The 18,548-nt window shown below is 42.6% G+C and overlaps 1 protein-coding gene across 1 annotated transcript in view; it reads right to left on the bottom strand.

Moving 5' to 3' along the window:
- Positions 1–18,548, bottom strand: part of mms22l (MMS22-like, DNA repair protein) — a 114,650-nt gene that overhangs the window by 38,466 nt on the left and 57,636 nt on the right. The window contains exon 14 of the mRNA XM_078400198.1: positions 180–361. Coding sequence (XP_078256324.1) covers positions 180–361 — 182 coding nt within the window. The remainder of the gene's footprint in view (positions 1–179; positions 362–18,548) is intronic.

Genomic DNA, 18,548 nt, shown 5'->3' on the forward strand with positions numbered 1-18,548 from the left:
AGAATTAGTTACGTCGAGTGTGTGCGATGCATAATTATCATGAGCTGAAACCGAAACAGGATTTATATCGAAAAACACAACGATAGCAAGCTTGAAACATGATCTTGAACAAGTGGGAACAGGAATCTTTCACGTTCTTAGGCAGTTTTCAGATGCTGAGAACTGGGACAGCTACTGACCTGCAGCAACGTCAGCTGTCTGTGAAAAAGGCGTCTGCGACAGTCTCTGGCTCTTCACGAAAGGGAAGAAATTCTTCCAGAGAGCACTGGCGATAGCTAGGTGGCGCTCTTTGGCAACTAATGGTGCTGGAAGGTTGCGTGAAGGCACTGGAGGCTGTTGGACTGAGCGCTTGTGCACACTCCTGAGGAGAGAAGACGGAAGAAAATAAAAGTATTCCGAGGCGCGTTGAATTCTAAACGGGCAATTTTTATTCCATGTTTGTGGATCAAGGCAGTTCACGTTCAAATACACATTTTTTTTTTTCTGCAGCTCATTTTGTTCATATAATTTATATTTCCCCCCGATGAATTTATTAGGTTTCCTTTTCACTTTATCACACTGCTTCGTTGTTCCCCTTTCCACTTAACATTTCCACCTGACCAGCTCACCTACGCCACCATCCCTCCCGCCACAACCCACCCACCCACCTCGTTGCATATCTAATGCAACCAAGGCTCTGGGCAGCTCCTCACACTGAGGCAGTGACATCCGAGTGTAATCTGAGAACCACACTTAGAATATCTGAGCAATAATCAAACTCATAATATTGGAGAATATGGGAATGGAGCCAAATAATGAAGAATGAACTGTCATTTTGTTTTACTCAATTGTTTAGTCATAGAATCATAGAGTGATACAGTGTGGAAACAGGCCCTTCAGCACAACTTGCCCACATTGATCAACATGTCCCAGCTACACTAGTCCCACCTGCCCGCATTTGGTCCATATCCCTCCAAACCTGTCCTATCCATGTACCTGTCTAACTATTTCTTAAACGTTGGGATAGTCCTTACCTCAACTACCTCCTCTGGCAAGTTGTTCGATACACCCACCACCCTTTGTGTGAAGATTGTTTAATTGATCATAAATTTAAAACATTCCATTGGCTTCAACTCGACAAATGTCAGTTAATTGAATATTTTTTAGTCAATTTACATGTTCCGTAAGCTTACCAATGTGAAGATTTTTCTTTAAATTGTTAAACATTCATCATAACAAGTACACCCATTATATCATAAGATGTAACCACACTAATGTTTTTGCAGTAAAACTATCCACAAAAAATCCTTGACTACCTCTGTGCCCAAGTCTTCTATTCTAGGTCAACTCTGAACGAATTATCATTGGGACTGTTTATAATGCTTGCACAGTTTGGAGACATTTCACTCTATATTCTATAGATAGTCTTGCATCTGAAAGAGGCTGTAAAACTTCTTATATTACAATGTAACAAAAATCTGCTCAACTAATGCATTACTGCTCATTTGTAACCTGGGAACCATTCTGGAGGTTGACATCTCTATAGCTAGATGGCTAGATTGTTTTAGTAAAATGAATTACTTACAATAATGAATACAAAATCTTGTACTATTAAATAATGCAAATATTATCTCTGCGCTTTACATTAAGAAAGGAATGCCAGCTTTATCCTTAATATACTATTATACCTTGGATGCCAAAATAGATTACAAGCATTCATTGTAATCTCGGGAACTGCTACGACAATTTACAACTAAAGTCTATTTCTCCAAATTTGAAACTGGTTAGTAATCAATTTTTGAGCGTCGAATGGCTTTGAGTCATTAAGATTAAATGGAGTCAACCTGCTACATTCTCCAGATTAAATTATAGCCATGACCTCGCAAAGATATATTGAGATATATTTATTTTGAATGTTTTTTTTAAACACGGGTCTCATCAATATTAAATCTAGTACGTACAATAGAACCAAATGTGCTTCCTTCATCCACCTGCAGATAAGTTGTTTTCTTTGAGATTGTTCTTTAATTACACTGTGCTCTCATGCATTGCTTTCATGATATACACTAGTACATGATCCTGTGTGACAGGCAACACATACTTCAGGGAGAATGTTCCAATTACTGTGCACAGTTGTTTTACTAGCAGGGGGTTCAAGCAATAATCTGGTTCTTGGCCTATTCTATATCAGCAGTACAATGACATTTCTGCCTTCTCTGACTACTGTGATGTCTTCCGAATCACTATAAAATGTTACACTAGAAGAAAATTGAAAACTGTACAAGCTTTACTGACATAACCGAAAATTAAAACAAAAATAACTGCAAAAAAAAGGTAGAAAAAGTCAAAAATGAAGATATGCCAAAAAGAATATGGCAGGATCAAATAATTACTTTGTTCTTCATGACTTTATTGGAGTAACACAACAGGTCATCATTTTAATTTGATCACTGCATCTTGACAACTCCCAAGGAAGCAAGCAGTCAATTCCAGTTCTCGGCACAGGTGATACTGTGGTACTGCCATGGCAGATGAGAATAAAAGGAGTCGCTGAACACAACATTTATTTAACAAACAATCTGATTCTGATAACTCCTTGAGATGGGCACAAAAAACTGGAGTAACTCAGCGGGGCAGGCAGCATCTCTGGAGAGAAAGAATGGGTGAGGTTTCGGGTCGGGCCCCTTCTTGAGACCAGTCTGAAGAAGGGTCTCGACCCGAAACGTCACCCATTCCTTCTCTCCAGAGATGCTGCCTGTCCCACTGAGTTACTCCAGCTTTTTGTGCCTATCTTCAGTTAAACCAACATCTGCAGTTCCTTCCTACTGATAACTCCTTATTCCTTTGTGAATAACTTTGGCAGGCAGCAAAAGGTCTAAAGGATTTGAACTTCACTTTAACTACATCTGGATGAGGCAAATAAAAAAATCTTACAGAGGAAGATTTCTAGTCTCATTAAGGATATGAAAGTTGCTATCAGCCAGAATCAACGCTTCAAACATTTTTGGGATAGATATTTCGCTCTCCCTCTATGCACTCCCAAAATGATATCATTTGCATATCTTGGAGATTTTCTTTAGTTTAGTGATATAGACAATAGACAATAGGTGCAGGAGTAGGCCATTCAGCTCTTCAAGCCAGCACCGCCATTCAATGCGATCATGGCTGATCACTCTCAATCAGTACCCCGTTCCTGCCTTCTCCCCATACCCCCTCACTCCGCTATCCTTAAGAGCTCTATCCAGCTCTCTCTTGAAAGCATCCAACGAACTGGCCTCCACTGCCTTCTGAGGCAGAGAATTCCACACCTTCACCACTCTCTGACTGAAAAAGTTCTTCCTCATCTCCGTTCTAAATGGCCTACCCCTTATTCTTAAACTGTGGCCCCTTGTTGTGGACTCCCCCAACATTGGGAACATGTTTCCTGCCTCTAATGTGTCCAATCCCCTAATTATCTTATATGTTTCAATAAGATCCCCCCTCATCCTTCTAAATTCCAGTGTATACAAGCCCAATCGCTCCAGCCTTTCAACATACGACAGTCCCGCCATTCCGGGAATTAACCTAGTGAACCTATATGACATGGAAACAGGCCCGTCGGGCCACCAAGTCCACACCGAGCATTCACACTAGTTCTGTGTTATTCCACTTTTTCATCCAGTCGCCACACATTATGTGCAACTTTACAGAACCCGAATAACCTGCAATCCCGCACGTCTTTAGATTGTGGGGGGGAACTGGAGTATCTGGAGGAAACCCACGCGACCACAGGGACAACGTGCATACTCCGCACAGACTGCACCCGAGGTCAAGATTAAACCCGGGTCTCTGGTGCTGTGAGGCAGCAGCTCTACCAGCTGTCAACTGTGCCGTCCTAAATTTAATTTATGCAACTATTGAATTTAATTATATTGAATATGTTCCTTACCAAAACACATTGAGGAGGACACCTCGAGATAACATGTTTAGAATTGGAACAGAAAAGTGCTGTTCAGGTACAAGGCAGTATTAAACTAAACAAAGGTTAATTGAGTGTCAATTAAAGCATCTTTTTTCCTTGAGATGTTTGCCTTTTATATATCCGCGAAGCAACAACTAAAACAAATGCTCTTCCATATATGCCTTGATTATATTCTGTGTTAACTAGGAAAATTGCCACTCAGTCCCACAAATATCGAAACGCCTAATGTAAAAAAATAAACGAAACCTCAATGATAGCAAATCTTTAAAAAAATAATGCATATATAATTCAAAGTAGTTGTCTAGGACTGTTCACCTATCAGATTCAATGAGCATGAACAGCCTTGTTGTCTGATATAAGGAAAATATCCCTCTATAAAATACTATATCTCATCTGAGACAATGTGGCATGAATTCAATAACATACTCAATTTTCTCCAATTTCAGGAGTGGTGTTTCTGCCACTTAATCTAATTTTGAAGTTGCACGTTTCCAAAGGTTTAATACAGATATCTCTGCAGGGAATCAATGTTTCTGTTGAAAAGGACACATTAACAAATCTATCTATAAGACTAGGTTGGAATGTATTATACCAGCAGGCTGATAAACTAAATAACATGCTTATTAGAAACAACCTGTGGAAATGTGCCACTGCTCCTCCTTCCATTTATCTTTTGGTCAAGTCAATTGGGATTCTGCATCAGTGTTCAAACCATATTACTGTGTTTGTATTATTAAATTCCAGAAACATTGTTATTGAGATGCAGCTGAGATATATGAATACAACATAATATGATTTGATACTCATCAGGGCGACCTTCAAAACCGTGAAGACCCACCGAGACGAGACGCGCTTTGAAACAGTGACTCCCTTGCTCAGAAACTTTCGGCTGCCACTGCACATTACTGTGGGACTGAATTCAATCCAGTGATTTCAATGAAATTATGGGCAGAATGCCTGCTCCACAGTGTGAGCCCCCTAAGTGGGTACATTTTGGCAGCTAGGCTTCCAATGTTGTCACAGAGAGAAAGCTGCCATCTAACACAAACAGACAAATTGACAAACAAGCACTATAATTACAAATCGATTGTTTGCGGCCTTCTTTTTGGGACCACTGCATTTCTGATCAATTTTGACCGACAGGTTACTCTTTGAACGGTTAATGTTATCAGTCGAATACCTCCATTGGAACAAACATCTTTATCTGGATTCACTGATGTTGTAAATGTGGTACTGACCTTCAAATGAATCGGTTAAATATATTATTTGCCTCAACACATGCCAACGGATACTCAACCTTTCTACACAAATAGGTTTAGTTTAGTTTGGAGATGCAGCGCGGAAATAGGGCCTTCGGTTCACCGAGTCCACGCCGACCATCGATCCCCACACACTAACGCTATCCTACACACACTAGGGACAATTTACAATTGCACCAAGGTAATTAAACTACCAACCTGTAGAAATGGACTGGTTTAAACTGAAGATAGACACAAAATGCTGGTGTAACTCAGCGGGGCAGGCAGAATTTCTGGATAAAAGGAATGTGTGACATTTCGGGCCGAGAACCTTCTTCAGATTGAAGAAGGGTCTTGACCCGAAACATCACCCATTCCTTCTATCCAGGGATGCTGCCTGTCCCGCTGAGTTACTCCAGCATTTTGTGTCTATCTTCAACCTACAAACCTGCACATCTTTGGAGTGTGGGAGGAAACCGGATATCCCAGAGAAAATCGACGCAGGTCACGGGGAGAACGTACAAACTCTGTCCAGACAAACGCCCGTAGTTTTCAAGTCACTGTTTCAATTCCTTTCCTCTTACAATTCAGATGTGGTCATGCATACCAGCTGCTCACGTGAATGCTTTGCCTCCCCTTTGTTCTAAATGGCTAACGTAGATAAGCAATGGGGGCAACAAAATCGTGCCAGGCCAGTCCAGTCCAGTCGACATGCTTACACTATTGCCTGCTTGGGTTCAGGAGTGAGAACCCTGCTTAACTGTTCCTTCTTCTCAACACCCATGAACGGAGAACCTTACCACTGTATCTTCCATCAGCATTCTGCTCTGGGTTCCACTTGGTTTGCAAGCCCTTTCGTAAACTAGTTAACAAAATATGACCGACTTCTGGTTAGGCAGCAAATTAGAACTGAGAAGGACAAATTAGAACTGAGAAGGCCATTCCAACTTAAAATATTTCACTTTCCTTTAACCACTCCTGTCTGAATTTGTACACGATTGATAGCAAATATTTTACTGACTGTTCAAGATATAATGGTGGCTGTGCCAGAATGACCGGGACAAACAATGTATCTAATTTTTCTTGCTGTTAAAATTAATGGAAAGGAAATTCTGATCAGCTGAATAACTAGAAGTCCATTCACTACTATGATAAAAATTATTCTGTTTATTTTGCATCATTCTCAAATAAAATGTCTTTTTGACAATTACAATTTCTAGTTTATAAATGAAAAAAAAAGTTTTTATTTTCGGGTGTTTTCCCCCCACACAACCAACCTTTACTAAGCGTAAGGTCTCCTTCAGTAAACTCACAAAACAGCACCTGGTAAATTGTGCATCACAGGATACCAACTTGATTAGATGGAGAGATCTCTGCATCATTTACAAACCTCACAAAAGGATTTAAGGCAGAGATAAACAAATTCTTGATTAGAACGGGTGTCAAGGGTTATGGGGGAGAAGGCAGGAAAATGGGATTAGGAGGCAGAGAGCAGCCATGATTGAATGGTGGAGTAGATTCAATGGGCCGAATGGCCTAATTCTATTCCTTTAAGTATACTCGTGTACAGAATCATGAGAGAAATAGATTGGGTAGATGCACAGAGTCTCTTGCCCAGAGTAAGGGAATCGAAGACCAGAGGACATAGGTTCAAGGTGAAGGGGAAAAGATTTAATAGGAGTCCGAGGGGTAACTTTCTCACATAAAGGGTGGTGGGTGTATGGAACAAGCTGCCAGAGGAGGAAGTTGAGGATGAGACGATCCCATTGTTTAAGAAACAAGTTAGACAGGTACATGGATAGGACAGGTTTGGAGGGATATGGACCAAGCGCAGGCAGGTGGGACGAGTGTAGCTGGGACATTGTTGGCTGGTGTGGGCAAGTTGGCCCACGGGCCTGTTTCCACACTGTATGACTATGACTATAACTAGTGAACTTGAGAAGAGGATGAAAAATGCAAATTTTTATAGTCAAAACCAAATATTTGACAAAAATTGTTTATTAATTATTAGGTGCCAACCATACTTTTTAAAACAACAAAACTCAACATTTTGAGCAAGCATTTAATCTTCCCTGCTGCAAAAAAATATGAACTTCTCTCCAAATAACTTGCCACGGGATGTATGACAAACTTGCAATTAATATCCCAAGAGAAGGTGGTGAGGCTGTGCCACCTTTTTCCACTACTGAAAACCTTGTGGTGCAGTTACTCCTGTTAGATTAGGAATCTCCAGGGGTTTGTCTCAGGAAAGATGAAATAACACTGATATAATCTCAGGTCAAATTGGTGTTAGATCATAGACCAGTACAGCACAGGAACATGTCCTTCAGTCCACAATGTCGGTGCTGAACGTGACACCACAGAACATGGAAAACAGAACAGTGCAGCACAAGAACAGGCACTCCGACCCACAATGATTGCGCCGAACATGATGCCAAGACCATCCGCGCATAATCCATATCCCTCCGTATCCATATGCCTGTACAAAAGAATCTTAAATGCCACTATCGTATCTGCCTCAACCACCGACCCTGGCAGGGTACTAAGATAAACTAATCTCGTCTGCCTGCACATGACCCACATTCCTCCATTTTTTTAGTATATCCATCTGTCCATTTAAAAGTCTCTTAAACTATCATACCTGCCTCCACCACCACCCCTGACAGGATCATCTAGACAATCACCACCCACTGTGTCAAAAAGAACTTGCCCCACACGTCTCCTTTAAACTCTACCTGTTTCACGTTAAAGCTCTGCCCCCAGTCTTTGACATTTTCACCCTGCTAACCTGGAAGATAATTAAATTTGGGGTATCGCTCTGACTATCTTTATCATGCTTGGCATTCCACATATGGCACCCAGAACTGGATACAATATTCCACGTGAGGTTGAACCTATGATTAATCAGAGTTCAGCATGACCTTCACTTTGGCAAGTCATACCTCGATTTATAAAGTCACAGATCCCTTATGGCATTTCAAACAGCTTGATCGACTTTCTCACCTCCTTCAGAAATATGTGTGTATGAACCAGAATCAGGATACAAATAGTCCCTTTCTACTCTAATTGAAAAACACCAATTGATAATTTCAATAACATTGAACTCTGGAGAAATCAAACAGGGAGAACAATAGTCAATTAACTTTTAATTTGTTAAACATTTCCCCAGAAAGTTGGGACAAACTCACTCGTGTAAATTATATTAATTTATGCCAAACAACAAATTTTCAATTCCGAAATATTGGGTCAGCAAGTAACACAGCAGCCTTACCAGATACAGATTAGAGATGTGTAAATTGGTGATGTTTCATCTACATTTATTGGTGTATGTGCATAGGTTTGGGTGCCAGCTGGCTTATCACAATACATTAAAGGTAACCCTTACATGAATGACATTTAGTAGGCAAATTTAGGATTAGCCTTGATGGATGAAAACAAAGGTGATAATCTGTGGAGCATAATGGTCGTGGAACGACAATGAAGATTGGAGCACGTGGTGGGAAGCGCATGAGGAAAGAAGTGTAAGAAAATAACTGCAGATGCTGGTACAAATCGAAGGTATTTATTCACAAAATGCTGGAGTAACTCAGCAGGTCAGGCAGCATCTCAGGAGAGAGGGAATGGGTGACGTTTCGGGTCGAGACCCTTCTTCAGACTGATGTCAGGGGGGCGGGACAAAGGAAGGATATAGGTGGAGACAGGAAGATACAGGGAGAACTGGGAAGGGGGGGGGGGAAGAGAGGGACAGAGGTATGAACATTGACTTCTCCAACTTTAGATAGTTCCTCTGTCCCTCTCTTCCCCCCCCCCTTTCCAGTTCTCCCTCTATCTTCCTGGCTCCACCTATATCCTTCCTTTGTCCCGCCCCCCTGACATCAGTCTGAAGAAGGGTCTCGACCCAAAACGTCGCCCATTCCTTCTCTCCTGAGATGCTGCCTGACCTGCTGAATTACTCCAGCATTTTGTGAAAGGAAAGAAGTGTAGATAGTTTAGTCTCAAAAGTAAGTAATCATTTGAAAAAATGTTAAGCTTTTCTACACTGTCTCATTTGACAAATGTTCTGCTGTTGAGTAGTCATACAGTGTGGAAACAGGCCCTTTGGCCCAACTTGCCCACTCCAACCAACACATCCCATCTACACTAGTCCCACCTGCCTGCGTTAGGCCGATATCTTTCTAAACCTGTCCTATCCATGCACCTGCGAAGGCTGTAGTCCCAATCTCCCAACCTACATAATTTCAGCCCTTGCACTTTATTTTTAATCTGCACTTTCTCTGTAACAGTAATGCATTAATGCTGCAACACTACACCCTGCACCCTGGTATTTTTATCTTTGCACTACCCGTTGTACTTGTGTATGGTTTGATTGTACGCATGTATAAATAAGATTTTACACAAAGTTTTTCACTGTATCTCAGTACACTTGGCAATAATAAACCAATACCAATACTCTGGCAGGTTGGTTTAAGAACAGATGAGCTTTTTCACCTTCTATTCTTTCCTTTCTTATCAAATCAATTGCTGAATGCAAATTAAATCCAACTTCAATTCCAATCAGTTCTCCCTCTAAAGATAGTCAGAAACCTAATATTTTTTTTCCCTTTTAATTTATGTGATTAGCATAATTACCAAAACGTTCAGAAATGAGAACCGAAAGATTCAACTCTTTTTTTCTATTGCTACCTGATGGGAAATGTACTTATGAAAGAGCGAAACACAATAACCATTATTCCCATGATCACAACTCAACTGAAATTGAGTTCACATCATTGCTGAAATTAAGATGGTACTCCCTGGCTTATGCTGGACGTGCATCTGACTTGATTTTTGGAATAGATGGGCATTAGATGGAGCGCTGCAGTGAACATTAGACTAACCTATTATTTTGATTATTATATTATTATATTAAAATAATTCCCGTATCTCGGCGAGACCATGTGCAGGCTCGGCGATCGTTTCGCTGAACACCTCTGCTCAATCCGCCTAAACCTACCTGATCTCCCGGTTGCTCAACACTTTAACTCCCCCTCCCATTCCCAATCTGTCCTGGGCCTCCTCCATTGGCAGAGTGAGGCCCAGCGCAAATTGGAGGAACAGCACCACATATTTTGCTTGGGCAGCTTACACCCCAGCGGTATGAACATGAACTTCTCTAACTTCAAGTAGCCATTGCTTTCCCTCTCTCTCCATCCCCTTCCCCTTTCCAGTTCTCCGACCAGTCTTAATGTCTCCGACTACATTTTATCTGTTTGCTTTGTTGTTACCTTCTCCTAACTAACAATGGTCTATTCTACATTTTCCTTGATCTCCATTCCCTTTGTCCTGTTTTCACACGTTACACATCCTTATCTATACACTTCCTTATCTATGCACCGCCCACTCCCCTGACACTCCCCTGAAGAAGGGTCTTGACCCAAAATGTCACCCATTCCTTCTCTCCAGAGATGCTGCCTATCCCGCTGAGTTACTCCAGCATTTTGTGTCTATCTTCGATTAAACCAGCATCTGCAGTTCCTCCTTGCACATTGGACTAACCTATCTAATGTCCTGGGAGCAAACTTTGATGACCTGATCTTTGCAACTTAAGGATCCACAGACCTTTCATATTCCGTATGCCACTGCACATATTACCATCCACCACTCACCTAAATATTGCATTTGACAAGCGTCCAAGGGTTTAAACCCCAGGTCAGCACAGGCCCTGGCCCTTCCACAATCACCAAAGGGACTGGGTCCCAATCCAGTGATTTTTTCTCCTCCCACCTCTAAAACAAACTTTCTAATCTACCGAGGCATATAATCGCTCCCACCCAGCATTCCCATTCCCCCCCCCCCCCCCCCAATAATCCCCTGCCCTATTCACAGATCTAACAACCCAGAAAAAATACCTTGATCTCCATTCCCAACTCCTCTGACATTGTAGAAAAGAGGAACTGCAGATGCTGGTTTACAGAAAAGGACACAGTTCTGAACTTGGCATCGCTGGGGAACATATTGGTGAAATGTCGGGTCAGGATCCTTCTTCACACTTGCCCCCACTCTCATCTTTGCCCTGACGTCCCCCAACAAATCACACATTGCAAAGGCTGAATCCCTCATCTCTTACCCAACCATTGCCGCTGATAATCCACCTCCCCCTTGTTTTACCAGAACATAGCCTCAGCGACCCACCACCTCTGGTCTTCAGGCTATAATCTGATTGCCACCCAAGTCCTGCCAGTCATTCCATCCTTCCCCACCTCTACTTCCACAAGCCATTTCCCTTGGGCCTCAGATACTACTCGTGTGCTGCAACAAGCCCACGATTGTGAAATACATCAATACATTGCTGCAACACATATGTGCTCATCTATCGTGACATGGTAGAATTTCTAAGCCAAGAGATGTATCACATTGGTGAATTGACTTTGAAGACAACACTTTAGACTTTAAGAGATACAGAACGGAAACAAGCCCTTGAGTCCACCGAGTCCGCACCGACAAGCGATCCCCATACACTAACACCATCCCCGTACACAAACCACTCGGGACAATTTAACTGAAGCCAATTAACCTACAAATCTGTATGTCTTTGGCGTGTGTGAGTAAACCGGAGCACCCAGAGAAAACCCACGTGATCACAGGAATAAGGTACAAACTCAATACAAACAACACCCGAAGTCAGGATCAAACCCGGGTCTCTGGTGCTGTCAGGCAGCAACTCTACCGCTGCGCCACTGTGCCACCCCTATAGAGGAGGGTGGTTAATGTTGTGCCTTTATTTAGGAAAGCCTGCAAAAAAAAATCTGGAAATAAGAGATGAGTCAGCCCAACATCTGTTATAGACAAGCTACTGGGGAAGATTCTGTGACTAGTGGTGTGCCTCAGGGATTGGTGCTGGGTCATTGCCACCTGTGGTTTATATCAATGATTTAGTTGAGAATGTAAAAAGCATGATAAGTAAGTTTGCAGATGACACTAAAGTAGGTAGCGTCATAGACAGTGAACATGGTTGTCAAGAATGGTTGGAGTGTGGGATGAAACTGAAGATCTCGGAGAAAACCCATGCGGTCACGGGGAGAACGTACAAACTCCGTACAGACAGCACCCATAGTCGGGATAGATCCCGGGTCTCCGGCGCTGTAAGGCACCAACTCTACCGCTGTGCCACCATGCCGACCAAGTTGAATGCAGAAGTGGGGGCGTTATATTACAGTTGTACAAATCATTGGCGAGGCCACATTTGAAGTATTGTGTTACGATCTTGGACACCCCACTTTCGGGAAATGCCATTAAACTGGATGGAGAGCAAAAATAATTTACGAGGATGTTGCTAGTATTCGAGGGCCTGAGCTAAAGGGAGAGGTTGGGCAGATTAGAACTTTATTTCTTGGAGTACAGGAGGCTGAGGAATGATCTTAGAGAAGTTCATACAATTATGAGGGGAATAGATAGCGTGAATGCAATGAGTCTTAAGGGCCTGTCACACTTAGGCGATTTTTTAGGCGACTGTCAAAGTCGTAGCAGATCGCCAAAATTTTCTTTTATCCTACGACAATGACCACGACAATGCCGAGTCAGGTCGATATAAGTTACTTTTTTTGTGAAACTAGCACCTGGCTAAGAGATTACACCGTCTTCGGAAACATCGCATAATTCCCACGCTTATCAATGCTTCTCCAACGTCCTAATTTTTGCTGAAATCACTGACAAGTCTGTAATTACTTGAGAGTTTTGAAATAGAACATCTTGCCCGGGTTACTTGAAAACCAAGCTTCTCGGTAACAAGCATAAACTGGATTGACTTCCAGGTTTCTGGGTTGCATATCTGGGTTGGGAGCCTACTTTAACAGTAATCGCTGATGGCCATAAACATTGCGAAATTCCCGCGCTTACCTGACCGTCAAACTGTCGCCTCCAAACTACCTGTCAAATATCCGGACGGTAAATAAATTGGTTAAACACAAGTATTTTATGGTCTCTTCAAATGACTTTAATATTATGTGCTTCTAAATGCATCTGCGACAACCTAGTAAACCTGGGGACAGCATGCGACAGCGCCCGCAATAAACAACGATACCTGGCGACAAGCCAGCTGTCGCCGATAAATTTCAATTTGGTTAATTTCTCAGCGACGCGCTGAGATCCACTACGATTCTTTGAAGACTCCTCACGATCATGCCCGCGACACCCTAGTCGCCGGCAGTCGCCTTAAAATCGCGCATAAAATTATGAGGGGAATAGATAGGGTGAATGCAATGAGTCTTAATCGCACAGTAGGGGAATCAGAAATCAGAGGGCATAGGTTAAGGTGAGAGGGGAAAGATTTAATTAGGAACCTGAGGGGTATCTTTTTCATAAGGATGGTGGTGGGTAGATGGAACGTGCTGCAAAAGAAGCAGTTGAGGCCGGTACAATAACTTTTGTGACATTTGATTCAGAGATACAGCGTGGAAACAGGCCCTTCGGCCCACCGAGTCCGCGCCGCCCAACGATCCCCGCACATTAACACTATCCTACACACACTAGGGACAATTTTAACATTTACCCAGTCAATTAACCTACATACCTGTACGTCTTTGGAGTGTGGGAGGAAACCGAAGATCTCGGAGAAAACCCACGCAGGTCACGGGGAGAACGTATAAACTCCATACAGACGGCGCCCATAGTCAGGATCGAACCTGAGTCTCCGGCGCTGCATTTGCTGTAAGGCAGCAGCTGCGCCACCGTGGGCAGGTACATGGATAGGAAACGTTTAGATGGATATGAGCCAAAGGCGGGAAAATGGAACTAGATTTGGGGGGGGGGGGGGGAATATCTTGTTTGGCATGGACAAGTTTGGCCAACCCGCCTGTTTCCATGCTGTTTGACTCGATGACACTAGATACATTGTCGGCTGCTTCTTTACGTAACAGTAATGAATGAATGAATACGTTTATGAATGAATGAATAAGTTTATTGGCCAAGTATGTACACATATAAGGAATGTGCCTTGGTGCTCCGCTTGCAAAGCAGCAACCGGTGGCATCCATCGTCAATGCCATCCGGAGAGATAAACCTAATCATTAGACACAATCTAATGATTGTGCTTTAGAAAATAATAATTTGCTCTGAAGCACATTGTAAAGTACACTGTATAGATAAATAGATTTTCCTTCCATTAGTTTACTACCATGGAGCACAACCCCGTTCTGATGCAAGGCACGGTTCACAAGATTCAATTGCACTAATACAGATAATGACCAGTTTATATAGATCCTTCAATGATCAGGTCTCATTGACGAGTTTTGCTTTTAACTTTGCCAAAATATACTGCATTTCTGCCATGGAAAAAATCAAATAAATGCAAGTCAAATGTTGGATAACTTGGTTCTTTTAAATTGCTTCAATGATCAAAATCATCATGAGAACATTTCTCTGGAATTTGCAAACCTCGGACTACCTAAAATGACTGCTTTGTGGCGTTCACTCTTGGATTATTTGAAAGGGAAAGGGTTAAAGTTTCCAATTACTTGGTCTCCTCACATCAAACGTACACGGGTGTGAATCGATGTCAGGTGCCTCCTTCCCTCTGAAGACGAGACCGGTTTGCACTCATTGCGGCTCGGACAGAAGCCTTTAACTGGAGGAGGCTGAAGGAGGGATTAATGCCTGCCACTGTGAAGGAGAATGATGATACATGGTAAAGAGTGCCTGCCGCAAAAACCCTTGGATGAGCAAAGCCACACTAGTTAGCATTAGGCCAGATAAGCTCCCAAACCATCCATAATCTCATTTAGGCCCGAGCTGATCCTCCTGTCCTTTCATTCTTCAGGATCAAAGACATCCACTGTGGAGGCTGCTGTTTTACAGTACTTCTGCCTGTTGGACACTTCAGTAATTTTCTAGCATTAGACTCCTCAGAGCAAGGTTGCACATAATCTATATTGAGCTGGAACTATTGATTATTTCTGAATTCATTAATCTAGGTATTACTGCAGAGCACAGCTTTCACATTTATCCAGTTGCTATGGTCATGTAGCATGAGACTTGTATTAAACACCACTCAAGAGACTCTCAAAAACCAGGCAAAAATAAACCTTTTCTACACATGTACCAGCATTTATTGCTAAATCCAGCATCCCCAAATCTTTCTTTAAGGAGATTGCCTTCTTCTGGGTTGTCTAAATAATCTTCTACATATTTCATTTCTGCTGATAATCATAAGTAAATAGGTCTTTCAACCACTTTATGGATAAATGAGTTCACACCCAGTATACTTCCTGCTTCAAGTCTGAACAACAAGACTTGCCGTTTTCTCCAACAAGGAGTATTTCTTGCACATACATTGTCAGCAAACATTTCTGCTAAACGTCAATATTATTTTGTAGAAACAAGGAACTGGAGTTTGGCCTGTTTACAAAAAAAAAAGACACAAACTGCTGGATTAGTTCAGTGGGTCAGGCAGCCTCTCTGGAGAACATGGACAGGTGACGTTTCGGGTCTGGACACTTCTTCAGATCTGATTCTAACGTCATATTAATTTTGTACAATGGATTTCAAAATGTGTGCTACATGTTTATTGTGGACCACTTGTGCAGAGGCCTGCTGCTCAGAAGGTCATATGCAGGAAGGTCTAAGAAATGTTTAAGAAACATTTAGACAGGAACGTGGATAGGATAGGTTTTGAGGGACATAATAATAATAATAAACATTTATTTTATATAGCGCTTTTCCAAATGCTCAAAGACGCTTTACAAAACAGTCATGACATAAAAACAAACAGACAAACTGTCCTGACGGAGAAGCGGCGAACAAATAGCGCCAGCGTCCTCTCACGTCAGGGTCCGGCAGTAGACAATAAAGAACACAAGACACACAATTACAATTTTAACACAAACAGCCATCACAGTGATTGCTCCAGGCACACCCTCACTGTGATGGAAGGCGAGAAAAGTCTTATCTCCTCCTCACTCTTCTCCCGTGGTGCCACGAGGCGATCGAGGCTCCCGACTTTTGAAGCCCCCACCGGGCGATGGAAAGTCCCAGGGCCGAGCCGAGCAGGCCGATGAAGGTCCTGAGCCCCCACCGGGCGATGGAAAGTGCCGCGGCCAGGCCACGCAGGGCGATGAAGGGCCTGCGAGCGGGTCGATCAAACCTCGTGCTCCGGGGCGGTCGAAACTGCTACGGCTGGAGCTCCTGAAAGCCGGTCGCCAGCCAGGGACCTGCGAACTCCAGATGTTGCGGTCTGCAGGGCCCACGGCCGAAGCCTCCATGGGCCAAATACAGGTAGTGTAGATGGGCCACGTTGGTCAGTGTGGTCAAGTTGAGCTGAAGGGCCTGTTTCCACACTGTATGACTCTATGACTGTAAGGACCCAGAGAAGGGTTATGAAACAATGCTTAATATTCATGTTTAAGATGAAATCCTTTCACAGCCCATGGAAACTTTGTGATACGGGAACAAATTTCTAGACTGCAGACTATTCATTCCTCTTCTCCTTCCTTTGGGGTTGATTTTGGGCATGCACAAGAATTTTTTTGAGGCTTAGTTTTACAATATTTTCCTACAAGCGGTCCTATGTTCCCCAATAGTGAGAGGGTACCTTTCCAGTTCAATATGCACTTAAAAGAAGCCTGGCCGAAGGACTGTTATAACCTCATTTTCTGCACATTTCATAAAGAGGACAGGTAGACTGAAAGGCATTGTTGTAAAACACAGTCAAACAGAAGTTAACAATCTGGTGTATTTTACACCTGATATACAAGTGAATAACGCACAGAATTTTAGCAAGATTCATGAATTGCTCTTTGCTCCACTGAAAATAATAAATATATAAAAATCGGATTCTCGTACACCAGATTGGCATTGTGAAATAACCAAATCAGTAAGAAACGAGAGATGTCTGTTTAGGTTTGGAGATACAGCGTAGAAACAGGCCCTACGGCCCACTAACTCTGCACCGACCAGCAATAGACAATAGGTGTAGGAGTAGGCCATTCGGCCCTTCGAGCCAGCACCGCCGTTCAATGTGATCATGGCTGATCATTCTCAATCAGTACCCCGTTCCTGCTTTCTCCCCATACCCCCTGACTCCGCTATCCTCAAGAGCTCTATCTAGCTCTCTCTTGAATGTATTCAGAGAATTGGCCTCCACTGCCCTCTGAGGCAGAGAATTCCACAGATTCACAACTCTCTGACTGAAAAAGTTTTCCCTCATCTCTGTTCTAAATGGCCTACCCCTCTCTGTTCTAAATGGCCAATCCCCATACACTAGTTCTATCCTACACACTAGGGACAATTTTCAGAAGCAAATTAACCAACAAATCTGCACGTCTTTGGAAAATGGGCGGAAACCAGAGCACCTGGAGAAAACCTACACGGTCACAGGGAGAACTACGTACACATGGCACCCACAGTCAGGATCGTGCCTGGATCTCTGGCACTGTAAGGCAGCAACTCTACCGCTCGCCACTGTGTCCCCTGATGTACGTTACTCATTTAAAATTTGTAGAACATTTCTACAATATCTGCTCATCTACCTATTTGGTTGATTTGGGTCCAAATCCAACTTCTCACAAAGTTATCCAATGAGTAAAGTTTAAAAAAAACTATAGAGCTAAAGAAAGATAGTTTGATAAAACAGCATTGCATTCTACGAAAAGAAAAAAAATCATTGTAGCTGTGCTTTTTTTGCAAACTGACATAATAATACGAATTTTGGCTGATAAATAAATGTGATTTTAAAGAATCCATTCACATAGTTTAGGGTGGCACGATGGCGCAGCCATAGAGTTGCTGCCTTACAGCGCCACAGACTTGGGTTTGATCCTGACTGCGGGGGCTGTCAGTACGGAGTTTGTGCGTTCTCCCCATGATGGCGTGGGTTTTCTCGGGGTGCTCGGGTTTCCTCCCACACTCCAAAAATGTACAGGTTTGTAGGTGAATTGGCTTCGGTAAAATTTGTAAATTGTCCCTGGTGTGTAGGATAGTACTGGTGTACACGGATCGCTGGTCAATGTGGACTCAGTGGACAGAAGGGCCTGTTTCTGTGCTGTATCTCTAAACGAAACTATACAAGATGTATCCTGTGCTAGGAATTACTATGAATCAATAAATGTTACTGATTAACACTGACAACTAAAAACGTACAGCCATCTTGAAACTCATCATGAAAACCTATTGTCAGAAAGAAAATTACTTAAATAGACAGTATTCTCTCCATCTAGTTGTGAACTAGTGGGTAGAATGTGTCACAAGAGATTGGGGAGGCAAAAGGATTTAGACACAATTTAAATTGAAGAGGGCTATTCATATGTGGAAGGACAAAAATGGGGACGAGGGCACAGATCTTTGAGGTCAGCCAGGTTAATGAAATAAGGTCCACAAACCTGGAATACACTCATGATGAT

This window comes from Rhinoraja longicauda, chromosome 5 (assembly GCF_053455715.1).
Source record: "Rhinoraja longicauda isolate Sanriku21f chromosome 5, sRhiLon1.1, whole genome shotgun sequence".
NCBI classification, from domain to species: domain Eukaryota; kingdom Metazoa; phylum Chordata; class Chondrichthyes; order Rajiformes; family Arhynchobatidae; genus Rhinoraja; species Rhinoraja longicauda.